The sequence below is a fragment of the Aspergillus nomiae genome (genome assembly GCF_001204775.2).
Source record: "Aspergillus nomiae NRRL 13137 chromosome Unknown contig00086, whole genome shotgun sequence".
NCBI lineage: Eukaryota > Fungi > Ascomycota > Eurotiomycetes > Eurotiales > Aspergillaceae > Aspergillus > Aspergillus nomiae.
In genome coordinates, this window is record NW_015378141.1 from 19,330 (window position 1) to 32,551 (window position 13,222).

At 49.4% G+C, this 13,222-nt stretch overlaps 3 protein-coding genes across 3 annotated transcripts; 2 read left to right on the plus strand and 1 right to left on the minus strand.

Moving 5' to 3' along the window:
* Window positions 1–425: 425 nt before the first annotated feature.
* Window positions 426–8,653, plus strand: ANOM_004942 (type I polyketide synthase; the record flags this gene model as incomplete). Its single annotated transcript, XM_015550199.1, has 8 exons — window positions 426–638; window positions 701–845; window positions 908–1,176; window positions 1,250–1,840; window positions 1,902–1,952; window positions 2,020–7,347; window positions 7,410–7,730; window positions 7,802–8,653. 8 exons carry the CDS (start codon window positions 426–428, stop codon window positions 8,651–8,653), a joined length of 7,770 nt encoding a protein of 2,589 aa, XP_015408214.1.
* Window positions 8,654–10,006: 1,353 nt separating this feature from the next.
* On the plus strand, window positions 10,007–10,626 carry ANOM_004943 (putative phosphatase yihX; the record flags this gene model as incomplete). The annotated part of the gene is made up of 3 exons (XM_015550200.1): window positions 10,007–10,047; window positions 10,122–10,305; window positions 10,348–10,626. The coding sequence occupies 3 exons, from the start codon at window positions 10,007–10,009 to the stop codon at window positions 10,624–10,626; spliced, it is 504 nt and encodes a 167-aa protein (XP_015408215.1).
* A 481-nt stretch (window positions 10,627–11,107) lies between these two features.
* Window positions 11,108–12,719, minus strand: ANOM_004944 (uncharacterized protein; the record flags this gene model as incomplete). The annotated part of the gene is made up of 3 exons (XM_015550201.1): window positions 11,108–11,649; window positions 11,723–12,501; window positions 12,556–12,719. The coding sequence occupies 3 exons, from the start codon at window positions 12,717–12,719 to the stop codon at window positions 11,108–11,110; spliced, it is 1,485 nt and encodes a 494-aa protein (XP_015408219.1).
* Window positions 12,720–13,222: the final 503 nt, after the last annotated feature.

The window sequence follows — 13,222 nt, forward strand, 5'->3', positions numbered from 1 at the left end:
TAGTGAACAAGCTCTTGGTGTGGGACTAGAGGGAGGGGGATTCAACTCCTAGTACTAGGAAGGAGGTACTTAATAGGCTTAAAATATGTCCCGCCTGGATTACATATCCTTGTGTGCGTACTAGTAAATGCATAAAAATATTCAATAGCTCAACAAAAGTACCAAAAAGAAAAGAAAGAAAGAAAGAAAGAAAGAAAAGAGGAAAATACAGCCGAAAAGAAATAGAAAAGCAGAGAAACCAGACGATGTCCTGCTTGTGACAGTCTAGTTTAGAATAGCTAATTCCCTCCCTGCAATGCCACACATTTAAGACTTATTGCCAATCAGTGACGGTAGTATAACGCTTCTCGAGGCTCATAGCTGGACAGATACGTTCCTGGCAACTAAACTACCTCATAAATACCAGCAGACTAGACCAGATCATTATGCAGACCTGGCCACAGGAAACTCAAGGAACCCGCTCTCATTCAGAGCCACTGGCAATTGTGGGCTTTGCGCTCAGATTCCCAGACGGTGTTGCCTCAGATGATGAATTTTGGGACATGATATGGAGAGGTAGATCGGCGACCTCGAACTTTCCCGGGGACCGGCTGAGCATAGATGGATTCTACCATCCTGACAAGTCAAGGCAAAGCACTGTAGGATTGATCCATGTCCTTGGTTAGTAGCTCATAGATATCGAAGCTCACCAGCCAGTTAGCTGTCAGTGAAGGGAGGAAACTTCATTCACGGTGACCTAGCTGCATTCGATGCGCCGTTCTTTTCCATATCACCTGCAGAGGCAGCGTGCATGGATCCGCAGCATCGACTTTTGCTGGAGACTGCCTATCACGCATTGGAAGACGGTGAGTTTGCCTGGTAGACTGGCGTGAAAAGTAGCTATCGGTGGCTGACAAAGTCTGTTCAGCTGGGGTGCCCATGGAGAAATGCTCCGGCTCCGATACCTCTGTGTATACGGGGAGTTTCACTAATGATTACCTCAGTATACTACAACAAGACTATGATGCAGAACAGCGTCACGCTGCCATGGGGATTGCAACCTGCATGCTCGCAAATCGCATAAGTTGGTTCTTCAATCTGAAGGGGACGTCAATGAATATCGACACTGCTTGTTCGAGTAGCTTGATTGCACTCCATCTTGCATGTCAAGACCTCCGGGCGGGCACCGCATCAATGGTGGGTATATACTGAAAACACCTTAACTGGCTTGCTACATCCGAAAGGTGCTGACAAGAACATCAATACCTAGGCGCTGGTGGGTGGTGCAAACTTAGTGTTTCACCCACAGTTCATGAAGGTGATGTCAAATGCTAATTTTCTAACGCCAGATAGCCAATGCTGGAGCTTTGATGAGCGAGCAAACGGCTATGCACGGGGTGAAGGCATAGCTATGCTCGTAGTGAAGCGTCTTAAGGATGCCTTGCATAATGGCGATACCATTAGAGCTGTTATTCGCAATACGGGTTCAAATCAGGATGGTAGAACTCCAGGGATCACACAACCATGTCTTGAGTCACAGATAGCCCTGATCAAGGAGACCTACCGGCGAGCTAATATTGATATGCAGCCTACCCGCTTTTTTGAAACACATGGAACTGGCACGTCAGTAGGCGATCCGATAGAAGCAACGGCTATTGGGCGAGCATTTAGCTATTGTCGAACTTCGCATGATCCTCTATATCTCGGAGCTGTGAAGGCGAATATAGGGCATCTGGAAGGTTGTAGCGGCCTTGCCGGCGTGATTAAAACTTTGTTAGTCTTGGAGAACGGAGTGATCCCACCAATTGCAAAGTTCAAAACAGCCAGCAAGCACATCGATACAGAAGCCCTCCCCATATGCGTATGTTACCGCAGTCGGCAGTACCTCTACTAATCGTTGCTTGGCTAATTATGCCCGCCAGTTTCCCACAAGCCCTCTAGCTTGGCCAAAGCCCGGTCTTCGTCGCGCTTGTGTAAGCTTTTCAATCACATTTTACCTCTAACTATATAACGGCTGCTAAGAGATACATGGTTTCATAGGTGAATTCGTTTGGCTTTGGAGGCACAAATACTATTGTCATTCTGGACGACGTATATAACTACCTGCAGCTCAATGGTCTTCATGGCCATCACCGTACCTGTCAAGGAATGTACGACGAGCAAGTTATCCCATATCGCCCCGTGGGTCAAGCCGCTACAGTTATATCCTCAAATGATGGGCCAAGCGGTCATTTAGATGTTGCTCAGGTGCCAAGACTGCTTGTATGGTCTGCCACCAGGAAGGATGGCGCAGAAGCACTGTCTGATTCCTTCTGCAAACTTTTTCAGCAGGCCCAGTGTGACTTGGATGACTTGGCGTACACTCTGTCAGCGAAACGAAGTCACCTATCATGGCGCGGCTTCACAATCTCAGGTGGATCGGACAATCAGCTCTGTACCTCCCGGGTAAAGGCGGACACACCGCTCAGAGCAAACGAACACGCTGGAGTTGCATTCATATTTACCGGCCAGGGAGGTCAGTATCACGGTATGGGTCGTGAACTCTTCCTATTCCCAGAATTCAAAAGAAGTGTTGCTCTGTCGGAGGAATGTTTGAAGAGACTCAATTGCACATGGTCGCTTTACCGACTCCTAAGTGTCGATAACTGCGACCTTCAAATCGACAATCCCAAGTATAGTCAGCCGTTGTCCACATGTATCCAAATTGCTCTCATCGACTACCTCACCAGCATAGGGGTAACGCCAACAGTTGTTCTAGGCCACTCATCCGGCGAGATAGCTGCTGCATACGCTGCTGGGGCTCTCTCTCGATTCTCTGCTATCAAGGTTGCTTATTATAGAGGCATTCTATCCTCTAAGCTCGCAGCCAATAGCCCCGCTCAGACCATGATGGCGGTACGTCTCTCGAAGGATGACATAATTCCATATATTCAGCGGCTCCGGGAGCAAGTCAACATAGTCGATGTTGTGATTGGGTGCGTGAACAGTCCACACAGCATCACATTAAGTGGGGGCGCAGAACAACTAGACATGGTGCGACTGTGGCTTGAGCAGGATGACATATTTGCACGAAAGCTCCGAGTTTCGGTTGCATATCACTCAAGTACAATACTCAACATTGCGGATGAGTACCGGTTAGTGCTGGGAAGCCTTGAAAGAGGTCAAGAGTCCGGATCCGTACGAATGTTCTCCTCCGTAACTGGACATGCGATAGCAGTGGATGTTCTGGGAAATGCCGAATACTGGGTTCGAAACATGTATTCCAGGGTGGAGTTCGATAGAGCTATGGCCAACCTCTTGATAGAAATTCCCAAGCGGCCAGGCAAACAGCTCGGCCGATCCAACGCCTCCTGCAATACACCAGTCACCCATCTTCTGGAGATCGGACCACATTGTGTGCTTCAGGGACCAATATCTGACTGCTTGCAATCAAGTTCTATTGCAAAGAAACCCAGCTATATTCCATCGCTCATCCGCGGCGAAAATGCCCATTATTCTCTTCTGAGAACTATAGGAAAGCTACACTGCGCCGGCGTTCAGGTAGATTTGCTTAAAGCAAATCTACTTGACGAAACTCCGAGGCCAATCCCAAAGGGAATGCCAAGGTATCCTTTCGATCATACTAGGTCATATTGGAAGGAAAGTCGTCTTAGCAGAAACTTTCGTTTCCGCTTGGAAGCGCGACATGACTTACTGGGGACCCGTACACTGGACTGGAATCCACGAGAGGCTCGATGGCGAAATACCCTACGAGTCAGTGAAATGCCATGGTTGCGTGATCATAGAGTCGAAGGACGCATCACGCTACCAGCCGCCGCCATGATTGTGATGGCAGTTGAGGCATTGCAGCAGCTTATTGAAGACACGGCAAGCATTGCTAATATCAATTTCCAAAGTGTTAGCTTCCTGCACCCAATCCGCATCTCCGAAGAGACAGACCAAGTGGAGACGCAGTTCACCATATCTTCCGAGCATTCGACGATCACTCACACCACTTGGTCCCGGTTTAGGCTTTTCACTATTGAGAATGGCTCATACGTGGAGTGCTGCAATGGGATTGTTCGTGCTTTCATTAATTATAATGAGGAACAGACCTCAGCTAATCCCCCCATACGGATCCCGTTTGCCACTCAGGGAGTTGCTTCCTGGGTCAAGGAGGTCCGTGATGGCTGTCGAGTCCCCGAGGTAGATGTCTATGCCAGACTGCAGGATACTACGGTAGAGTACGGTCCCTGTTTTCGGAACTTGCAGGGCGTACGCGTAGGAGACAAAGGGGAGGCAATCGCCGAGGTCCAAATAGATACTTGGAAGTCAAGAACGCGTACCGATACATGGCCCCAAAAGTATGCCGTCCACCCATGTACCATCGATGGTCTAGCTCAAATTGTCTTCCCGGCCCTCATGAAGGAGGGACATGTCATCCCTACAATGGTCCCAACTCTCGCCGCTAGCATTTGGATCAACTACAGGAGGTTTCAGCTACTTCAGGAGGGCAGCCTTAAGGTGTCGGCCAAGTGTAGCATGCGTGGAGCACGAGGGTCCTCGGCCAACATTGTAGCAACCTCAACTGGGTCGAATGAGCTACCATTGCTATACATTGAGGGACTAGAGGCTACATTTCTTGGTGGTCTTGGGTCTTCCAGAAATGAGGGTAAGGCTCTCCGCAACCTATGTAGTCGCCTTCTGTGGCGGCCGGATCTTGACCTCATGAGTCTCCCACAGCTAGAGAGAGAATGCTCCCGTGAGCGACCGGAAGAATCCAAGGATGCTGTACAATATTCTCGGAGCCTAAAGCTTGCCATTATGTCATTCATTGAGGATGCTATGAGCAAGCTGTCGCAAAGTGGCAGTCTATCCATACCACCGGAATTGAAACTATACGTGGCATGGATAAAACATCAACAGCAACGGCCAGAGAATGCTGGACTTCGCATGATGGCTCAAAGGCTAATACAAAACCGTAGTGAGCACGACAAACTTGTGGCTCAGGTTGAGGAAGCCAACGTAGAGGGTCAGTTCTTCATGCACATTGGCAAAAACCTAACCGGTGTACTATCTGGAATTATTGATCCCCTGGAGTTGATGTTCGGCAATGGTCTTGCGGATCGTTATTATCAGCAAATGCTAGGAAACCCCTATCATACTCATCCTGTGAAAGTGTATCTTGATCATCTATGCTTCAAAAACCCATCTATGAACTTCCTTGAAATCGGGGCCGGTACTGGAGGTCAAACGTTGTGTGTATTGGAAGCCATCACCTCGAACGGTCTAAAACGGTGTGCCCGGTACGACTACACCGATATCTCACCAGCGTTCTTTGTCAATGCCCGCGAAAGGTTTCGAGACTATGCAGATATTATGCGCTTCCAAGCCTATGACCTCTCACGGGACCCAATCTCCCAGGCCTTCCAGAAAACCGATTATGATGTGATCGTAGCATCACATGTCCTTCATGCTGTCGAGAACCTTGACCAAGCACTACAGAATATTAGAAAGCTTCTCAAACCGGATGGAAGGCTCTTGCTGTTCGAAACTACGGATCCTGACTGCTTACCAATTGGGTTTGCCTTTGGGCTGCTCAAGGGCTGGTGGAGTCCGCTTGGATTTGAGTCTCGGTCCCAGCACAGCCCATGCCTGACAACTGCTCAATGGGATGATAGGCTCAAGAACGCAGGTTTCTCTGGTCTGGATCTGAAGTTTGAAGGTCAGCAAGATCGTGACTATCAGTACAGTAGCATCATGATTTCCAGGGCGGCGGCTCATGTCAATGGAGTGGCTGACCAGAACGAAGTCTCTGACATTTTCACGGATATAGCGGTCATGATAGACCGAGAAGTTGAGGATCAGTATCAAGTAGCAGCATCACTCGAGGAACGTTTCATTGATATACACACCTACACTCTCCACGAACTCGCAACGAAGAAACTCTCGCCTTCAACGTTACTAGTCTCTCTCCTTCAGCTGCAGAAACCATTCCTCGACAATATTTCTAGAGACAATTTCGGCATGCTCCAATCGGTTCTCCTTGCCTTGAAGAATACCCTTTGGATCACGCAAGCACAAGGGGAGACTACTCCAAATCAATGTCTAGTGGAGGGATTCGGTCGGTCGCTGGCATCCGAAGACCCAACACGAATGTTTGTTACCCTTGCTCTAGACGGCTCCGATATGAGAGTCAAGCAACGCAGTGATGTGATATCTCTTGTAGTCAATAAGATAAAAGACGGACCCAAGGGTGATCTTGAGGCCAACCTCATTGTGAAAGATGGTTTGCTGCACATACCCCGTGTTTCGGAAGGCTTTGCCATGAACGAGACAGTCAGTCAGGCGAACCAAAAATACCAACAACAGCTGTGGCAGTTGCCCAGTAAAGCTCAAGCATCAATCGTACTGGACTCACCTGGCCCTAAAAATATCGTAGGGTTTTGCGAGGAGCCATTAGATACACACGCGCTTAGCGATGACGAACTAATTGTCGAAGTCAAAGCCATCGGGCTGTCTTTTCGTGATTACCTGGCTGCAATTGGGGAACTCGACAACTCAGAATTGGGCATGGAGTGTGCCGGAATTGTTCAGAAAGTCGGGCGCAAATCTTGCTTCAACCTGGGCGATCGTGTCTGTCTAATTGGGACATCCATGGCTCGCACGTCTGTCCGAATAAGAGCAGATGCTGCCAGAGCCTTACCTGCAGATATGACATTTATAGAAGCAGCCTCACTACCCTGTGCTGTTTGGCTGGCCTATCACTCAATAGTTCGTGTTGCTGCGATTCAAAAGGGAGAGTCCCTCTTGATTTGCCAAGGGTCCAGTGCCGTTGCTCAGATGGCCATGCAACTTGCACTCATCCGAGGAGCTCGCGTTTTTTCCCTCGTTAGTTCTGAGTCCAAGAGAAGCTTTGTCTCTGAGGTGTTTGGCATTGGACAAGGAGGCGTCTTCTTGACTCACGATCCGTCTATGAGTAGCAAGCTGCATGAAGTGACGGAAGGAAATGGCTTCGATATCATCTTCGGCTCCTTGGCTGATTATAGCATGATCGACTTCTACGAATATCTTGCTCCACACGGACGTCTCCTAGATACCAGCCTAAAGAGGTCATCGGTAAATGGCAGGAGCCCTATGCCCAGAACGCAAGTTGCAAATGTAACACAGGCGTCAATAAATCTAGCAGGGCTTCTGCGAACAAAGGCATCTGCCGCTTATCAAATCTTCCAGGAAGCCATGGAGTCGTACTTCTCTCAATCGCTCAAGCCGCCACAACCCCTCAATATACTCCCTGCCACTGATGTTGAGACAATTTTCCAGAAGCCAAACAGCTCAACTTCAATAGGAAAGAATATTGTGGAGTTGAGTAACGGAGCCACAATTGCTGTATGCTACCCATACCCACCCCTGATCCATTGATACAATACAACCACTGACAAATGTTCCAGGTAAATGTCTCCAGAAAGCCTGCATATTGCTTCTCTGATGCCGCTACCTATGTCATCGCTGGTGGGCTTGGTGGTTTGGGACGAAGTATTGCGCGATGGATGGTCAGCAGAGGCGCTCGCCACCTGGTGCTTCTCTCTCGCTCTGGTCGCCAAAGCCAAGCAGCAAAGTCCTTGCTACATGAACTAGAAGCCCAAGGAGTTCAGACTGTTGCACCGCGCGTCGATATCGGCGATTTTGCTGGCCTCAAGGAAATTATTGGTGCTTTATCCGTGCACATGCCCCCGTTTCGTGGTTGCATACAGGCGACGATGGTTCTGAAGGTAGGTCTTACCATCTGCACACCATATTCAACTACCACGACACGGACTATAATGTCTAACAACCTTCAAAGGACAATCTCTTTGAAAATATGAGTCATGATGACTGGACTCAGAGTACCCAATCCAAAGTTGCTGGCTCATGGAACTTGCATCGTCTATTGCCCCAGGGCATGGATTTCTTCATTCTTCTTTCATCTGTAAACGGAAGTCTGGGCGGCATGGGTCAAGCCAATTACGCCGCTGGTAATACATTCCAGGATGCCCTCGCAAAGTACAGAATTAGTGCCGGAGAAAAGGCTGTTGCTCTCGATCTAGGGCTCATGGTTTCAGAAGGCCTCGTGGCCGAGAACAAGTCCTTGCTGGCATCTCTTCGATCAATGGGGCACTTGATGGATATATCGCAAGACGAGCTCATAGCCCTCTTGGACTATTACTGCAACCCAACATTGCCGTTACTTTCTCATGACGAAGCTCAAATACTCGTCGGCATCGAGCTGCCGTCCAATGTACGGGCCAAAGGCAACGACCTCCAGCACTTCATGCGTCGGCCAATGTTCCGTCATCTGTTCGCCATTGACAGGCAGCTGAAAGGGGGTAGTTTTGAGACTAAAGCCTCCACCATGGCCACTGCTATAGATAGACAACCTGAATTGAGAGCAGTGGATTCACAGGACGAGGCTGTGTCTCTTGTCACCAGTTGGATCCGCGTCAAGTTGGAACAGATCATGGGCATTCCCGGAGCGGAGATCAATGCTGAGAAGCCGGTAAGTGCACACGGGATGGACTCACTGATGGCTTTGGATCTCAAGAACTGGTTTCATAGTGAGATTGGCGTGGATCTCACCATCTTTGATATCATGAGTAGTATGGACCTCAACCAGCTGGCCGGGATGGTTGTCTGCAATAGTCGCGATCGGGAGTAAATGACAGGTTATATACTGCGTTTGTATAAAGGTACATTGGGGTGGAAACACCGATTGGACTAAACGGGCGTATTTCGCTCGGTTTGATAGTATCTTGGTAGCCTTCAAAGCAAGATATCCTACTATGGCTGTAGCTGGACTTAATAGTCACGAGGAGCAACACCCGTTGTATATTTCTGTGGGAACACCAACGCTCTAGGCGTAATTTCGTAACTATTAGAATTGCCCAACGGTGGCTTAAAAAGCATTCATTCGTATGTTTAATACCCACCTGAAGCAATTTAACCTAGTCTAGCCCCTTGAAAACATAGCCGCATGCGGTAAAGCTTGCTGGCGGATTCTGTAGAGTGCGTGAACAGAGCGAAGCTGCAAGTCAGCGAGGCCTATACCCACTAAGCCTAAGCCTAGACGTAAGTTGTAGTCATGCAGTGCTCATTTCTGATAAGGATAAGGATTGTTAAACTCGATCCCAGGATCGTGTCCATTATATATCCCTTCGTTCCCATATCCTTAGACCGTACCTCTAACGATTCCTGAGATACGACCTGACAGTGATAGATCGCAAATCTAGCCATTACCCGCACGAGTATCGCAACAGTGCAGCTGTTCACTTGCAGCACGGTATAGATAAGACTGTTCCCTGTATTATGCCATGAAAACCGAATACAAGCGCTTTAGCGTGACCGTTGTTATCGTCTAAATTTCCTATATCAGGCACCTTGCATATTTCTCTATTTAACGACGTATGTCTGCCTTGAGAATATACTGCCTGCAGAAACTGGAAGATCTAAGATTATTATGCTTCGCCGGAAACAACAGCCCATGAGGCCACATTGCTACCAAGGCCGAGGCTGTTAACACTAGCGTAATAGTATCATTGCCAGCCATAAATGTGTCGTATCATGAGTAGAGGCGAGAATGAAAGTTGTCATCACGCCGTAATCTTTTGTTTGTTGGTCTATCCCCAAGAATACAAGGATAGGAACAGCTAACTGCCTGTTCTATACCAGAAGACTTGGAACCAAGGCCCTGGTAAGGGCTTTTAAGTCTCTTCAAGCATTTTTCCGATTCTTGGCACTGTGTGTGATACATCAATCTGTGGTCGCATAAATTTCCGCTCTCTCGGAGGGGATTTATTCGGCGAACAAGCGGTTTGCATTCCAGCAGCTTGCAGCCCCAGTAGGCGAGGCTCCTCTTTAGAGAATGCATTAGAAGGAATTGAAATTAAAGACCACAGATAGACTTGGCATGGTCGAAGCGGTCGCCAGTACCAAAGATTTAGCATTATTTATACGCTCCTCTCTCTGTGCTCCTCCAACGGGCTTCCTGGGTCCTTGCTCACCACCAATCAACATGTCCAGTACTTTCAAGGCCGTCATCTTCAACATGGGGGAGTTTTTTTTTTCACTTGGAGCCCGATCCTCCACACGTAGGTATCCGTGGAGTATCTCCGAACCGTTATCAATAGCGAGACCTGGGAGGAGTTCGAGCGTGGGAGGATCGCGCCAGACGATTGTTATTATGAACTTAGATCCCATATTGGGTTCCCTGGGTCGGAAATCGCTGCGGTGCTTCGCCAGAACACGGGCAGCCTGAGGCCTGATGCAAGAATGACCTCCTTGCTTCGGGAGCTCAAGGACAAAGGGGTGGCGGTCTATATGATGACGAATATCCCTGCCCCAGACTTCGATTAGCTGCGGACGATGCACTACGAGTGGGACTTGTTCGACGGCATCTTTGCGTCCGCGCTAGAGGGGATGCGAAAACCGGACGTTGAGTTTTACGAACATGTGTTGAAGCGGATTAATACCCCGGCAGCTGAAACCATCTTTGTCGACGATCAGCTGGCTAAGGTGGCTGCTACACCGAGTGTTGATATGGTAGGACTACATTGCACGGATTCGTTGGTAACCTATACCGAGTTGCGACAATTGGCTGCTGGTAGATTGTTGTATCGGAATGCATCACGTTGAGAAGAGTGCGATATAACACACCACATCAGGGCCCAACCCAACCTCGAATTATTCAAGCTATACTGGATTGCAAGCAATACAAATACGCAGCCATCCTATATTGCATCGCTTGTAGACTTTCAACTCTAGTTGCAATTCCCATGCAATTATTTACCCCATACCTACGAGAAGAACACATTCAGTGCTCTGTATTTTAGGTCTTCGACAGACCGTGGGTGATGAGGCTGACCATCCTGTCTGATGAGGGACTGCATTATACCTTTGGGCAAATAGGGCAGGAATTGGAGAGAGGGAAGAGAAGCCAGGATATGGTGTTGCCAATTTGTGCGAGTTCATAGTGTGCTATAGCATAAAAGTGGCACTTTGTACAACTACATAATTGTACAAATATAACTATACAATTTCAATTGACAGTTGGCTGACCATTGAGTATGCATGCTTGTTAAGGTTCCTGCGGCGGCTCCAAGTGAAGCCGCTCCTTTCATGCAGGATGGTTTCCAACAAGGCGAGCCAGCTTTACTAAGATTGGATTCTTCCCCGGTGGGATGATCAGCAAGAGGGGCACCGGTAGACAGCAGACCAAAACCAAGGCTAGGAGCGAGTTTGCCCAGCCGTAGCCGAGTCGGCCGTACATGTAGGGAGCGGCAACAGGCAGGAAAGTTCCCAGGACGTAGCGCAGCGGCAGGACGGCTGCGATGGCCGAGGCAGACTTGTCACCAAAGACATCAACCAGGTAGTTCATGACAGGGATGGTCGCGGTGGAGAGACAGAAGCCAGCCAGTGCGGTGGCGACAGCCGGTGCCATCCAGTGGACCTTGGTCTGTAGGGTCCAGCCGTACATAAATAACGCGGTGGGTAGGATCACCATGCCTGGGAGCGCCGGCATTAGCCGTCTCTCGGACCGCACTGCCACAGCAGCCGTCGATTCCGACCTTGGGTTGTTCTCCAGTAGGTTCGCCTTACCGGTAACCAAGCGGTCGAGCGTGAAGCGGCAGAAGAGTGTTCCAATGAACATGCCCGTGGCTGAAAGGGGTGTATCATGTTAGCACTTGGACATCAAGCGTTGTTGGAGGAAGTACGGAGGGAAAGGACTAACTTTGCGCAAGATAGATCAGACCGGAATTAGTCTCAGAGAAGGAATAGTTTTGCTGGAATACCGTAGCCAGCGTTGCAGCGAGCAGGAAGAGGTAGGCGTAGATAATGGACAGGTACAGCGCTATAATGGTTGCCGGCCGAGACCGGAACAGGATGACGAACGGTTGTAAGAGGAAGCGCAAGACTTCCAGTGGCAGCATATACAGGGGACGCCGGGCCTTGGGCTCCTCTGAAGCAGTGGCACCATTCTTTTTCTCCCGTTGACGCTGGATATAGGGCAAGTACGTCTCCCGAAAAACCAGGATCATGGCCAACTCTACAATGCCAGTGAGGATGGCAGTCAGCCAGAAGGTCCAGCGCCAACTGAGGCGCTGCGTGAGGTAGCCGCCGATGATGGGGCCGATCGCGGTGCCCACGAGGGGCATCAGGCTCATAACTGACATGGCAGAGCCACGGGCCTCGAAGGCGAATATGTCGCCCACGACGCTGTTGTTCAAGAACGCCGTCGTGGCGGTGCCGGTGAGGAAGCGAAAGGCTATGATCATGCCAATGCTGTTGCTGAAGCCAGTGATGGCGGTAAAGATGATAAAGAAAACATTGTAGAAGTGGTAGACACGCAGTCGTCCCACTCGTTCTGAAAGTGGCCCAATATATAGAGGCGCGATGGCTTCGCCCAGGTTCCACACCGTGATGTAGAAGACGCCCAAGAAGTTGCTATGGGAGTCAAACTCCTGGGAGATCTGAATACTGGCGGGAGCGCAAATCACGGTCGAGAGGTTACTGTTCACCGATCAGTCTACAAAGAGAAGGATGCAGGGCATGCTGATCCCTCACACAATAAATGCCAAGGCTGAGAGTGTGATGACGGTGAGCCATTTCTGAGTCCGACTCCAGTTGAGCGGCAGCGACTCGTCCTCGCCGCTGGGCGCAGGGAGAATAGATGTACCTGGGACGTCTAACAGAGAGTCCCCGTTCCTGCCATTGCTATTGTCCTTCATGGTAGTTTCACCTGGACTATAATCCCTTTCTTTGCGAACGAACCGGCATTGTCTCGAATATTATAGGCCTTCATCGGGCTGCTTGGGGCCAAGTATGTGAACCGAGGTGATAGAAGGCTGTGTGTCACGACCAGGCAAAGCCCTTGGTCCTAGAGAATGGACGCGTCAGGCGTGGATAACGACATGAGTCGTTGTTATGCCGTATTACTGATCTGGTTTGCCCCTTGCAGTCTATGCCCCCTGGCATTCCAGAAATTGTGGAGCGGTTCAGCCGATGGTGAAGTTGAGGTTGCATCGCAGCCTTAGTAAATACGACGTTGGGATAGACATGGGTAGCCTGAGAGAATATTCCAACGGACCTAAAATCTGCCATGGTTTATATAAACTTGGCGGCTACGGGGGGAACGAATAGAGAGGCTTTTTCTCATTCTTCGAGGCGTCGAGAGGCTCATGAGGCACGGACACAGCTTAAGATTCCGGGACGATCATACCTTAATGTAGCT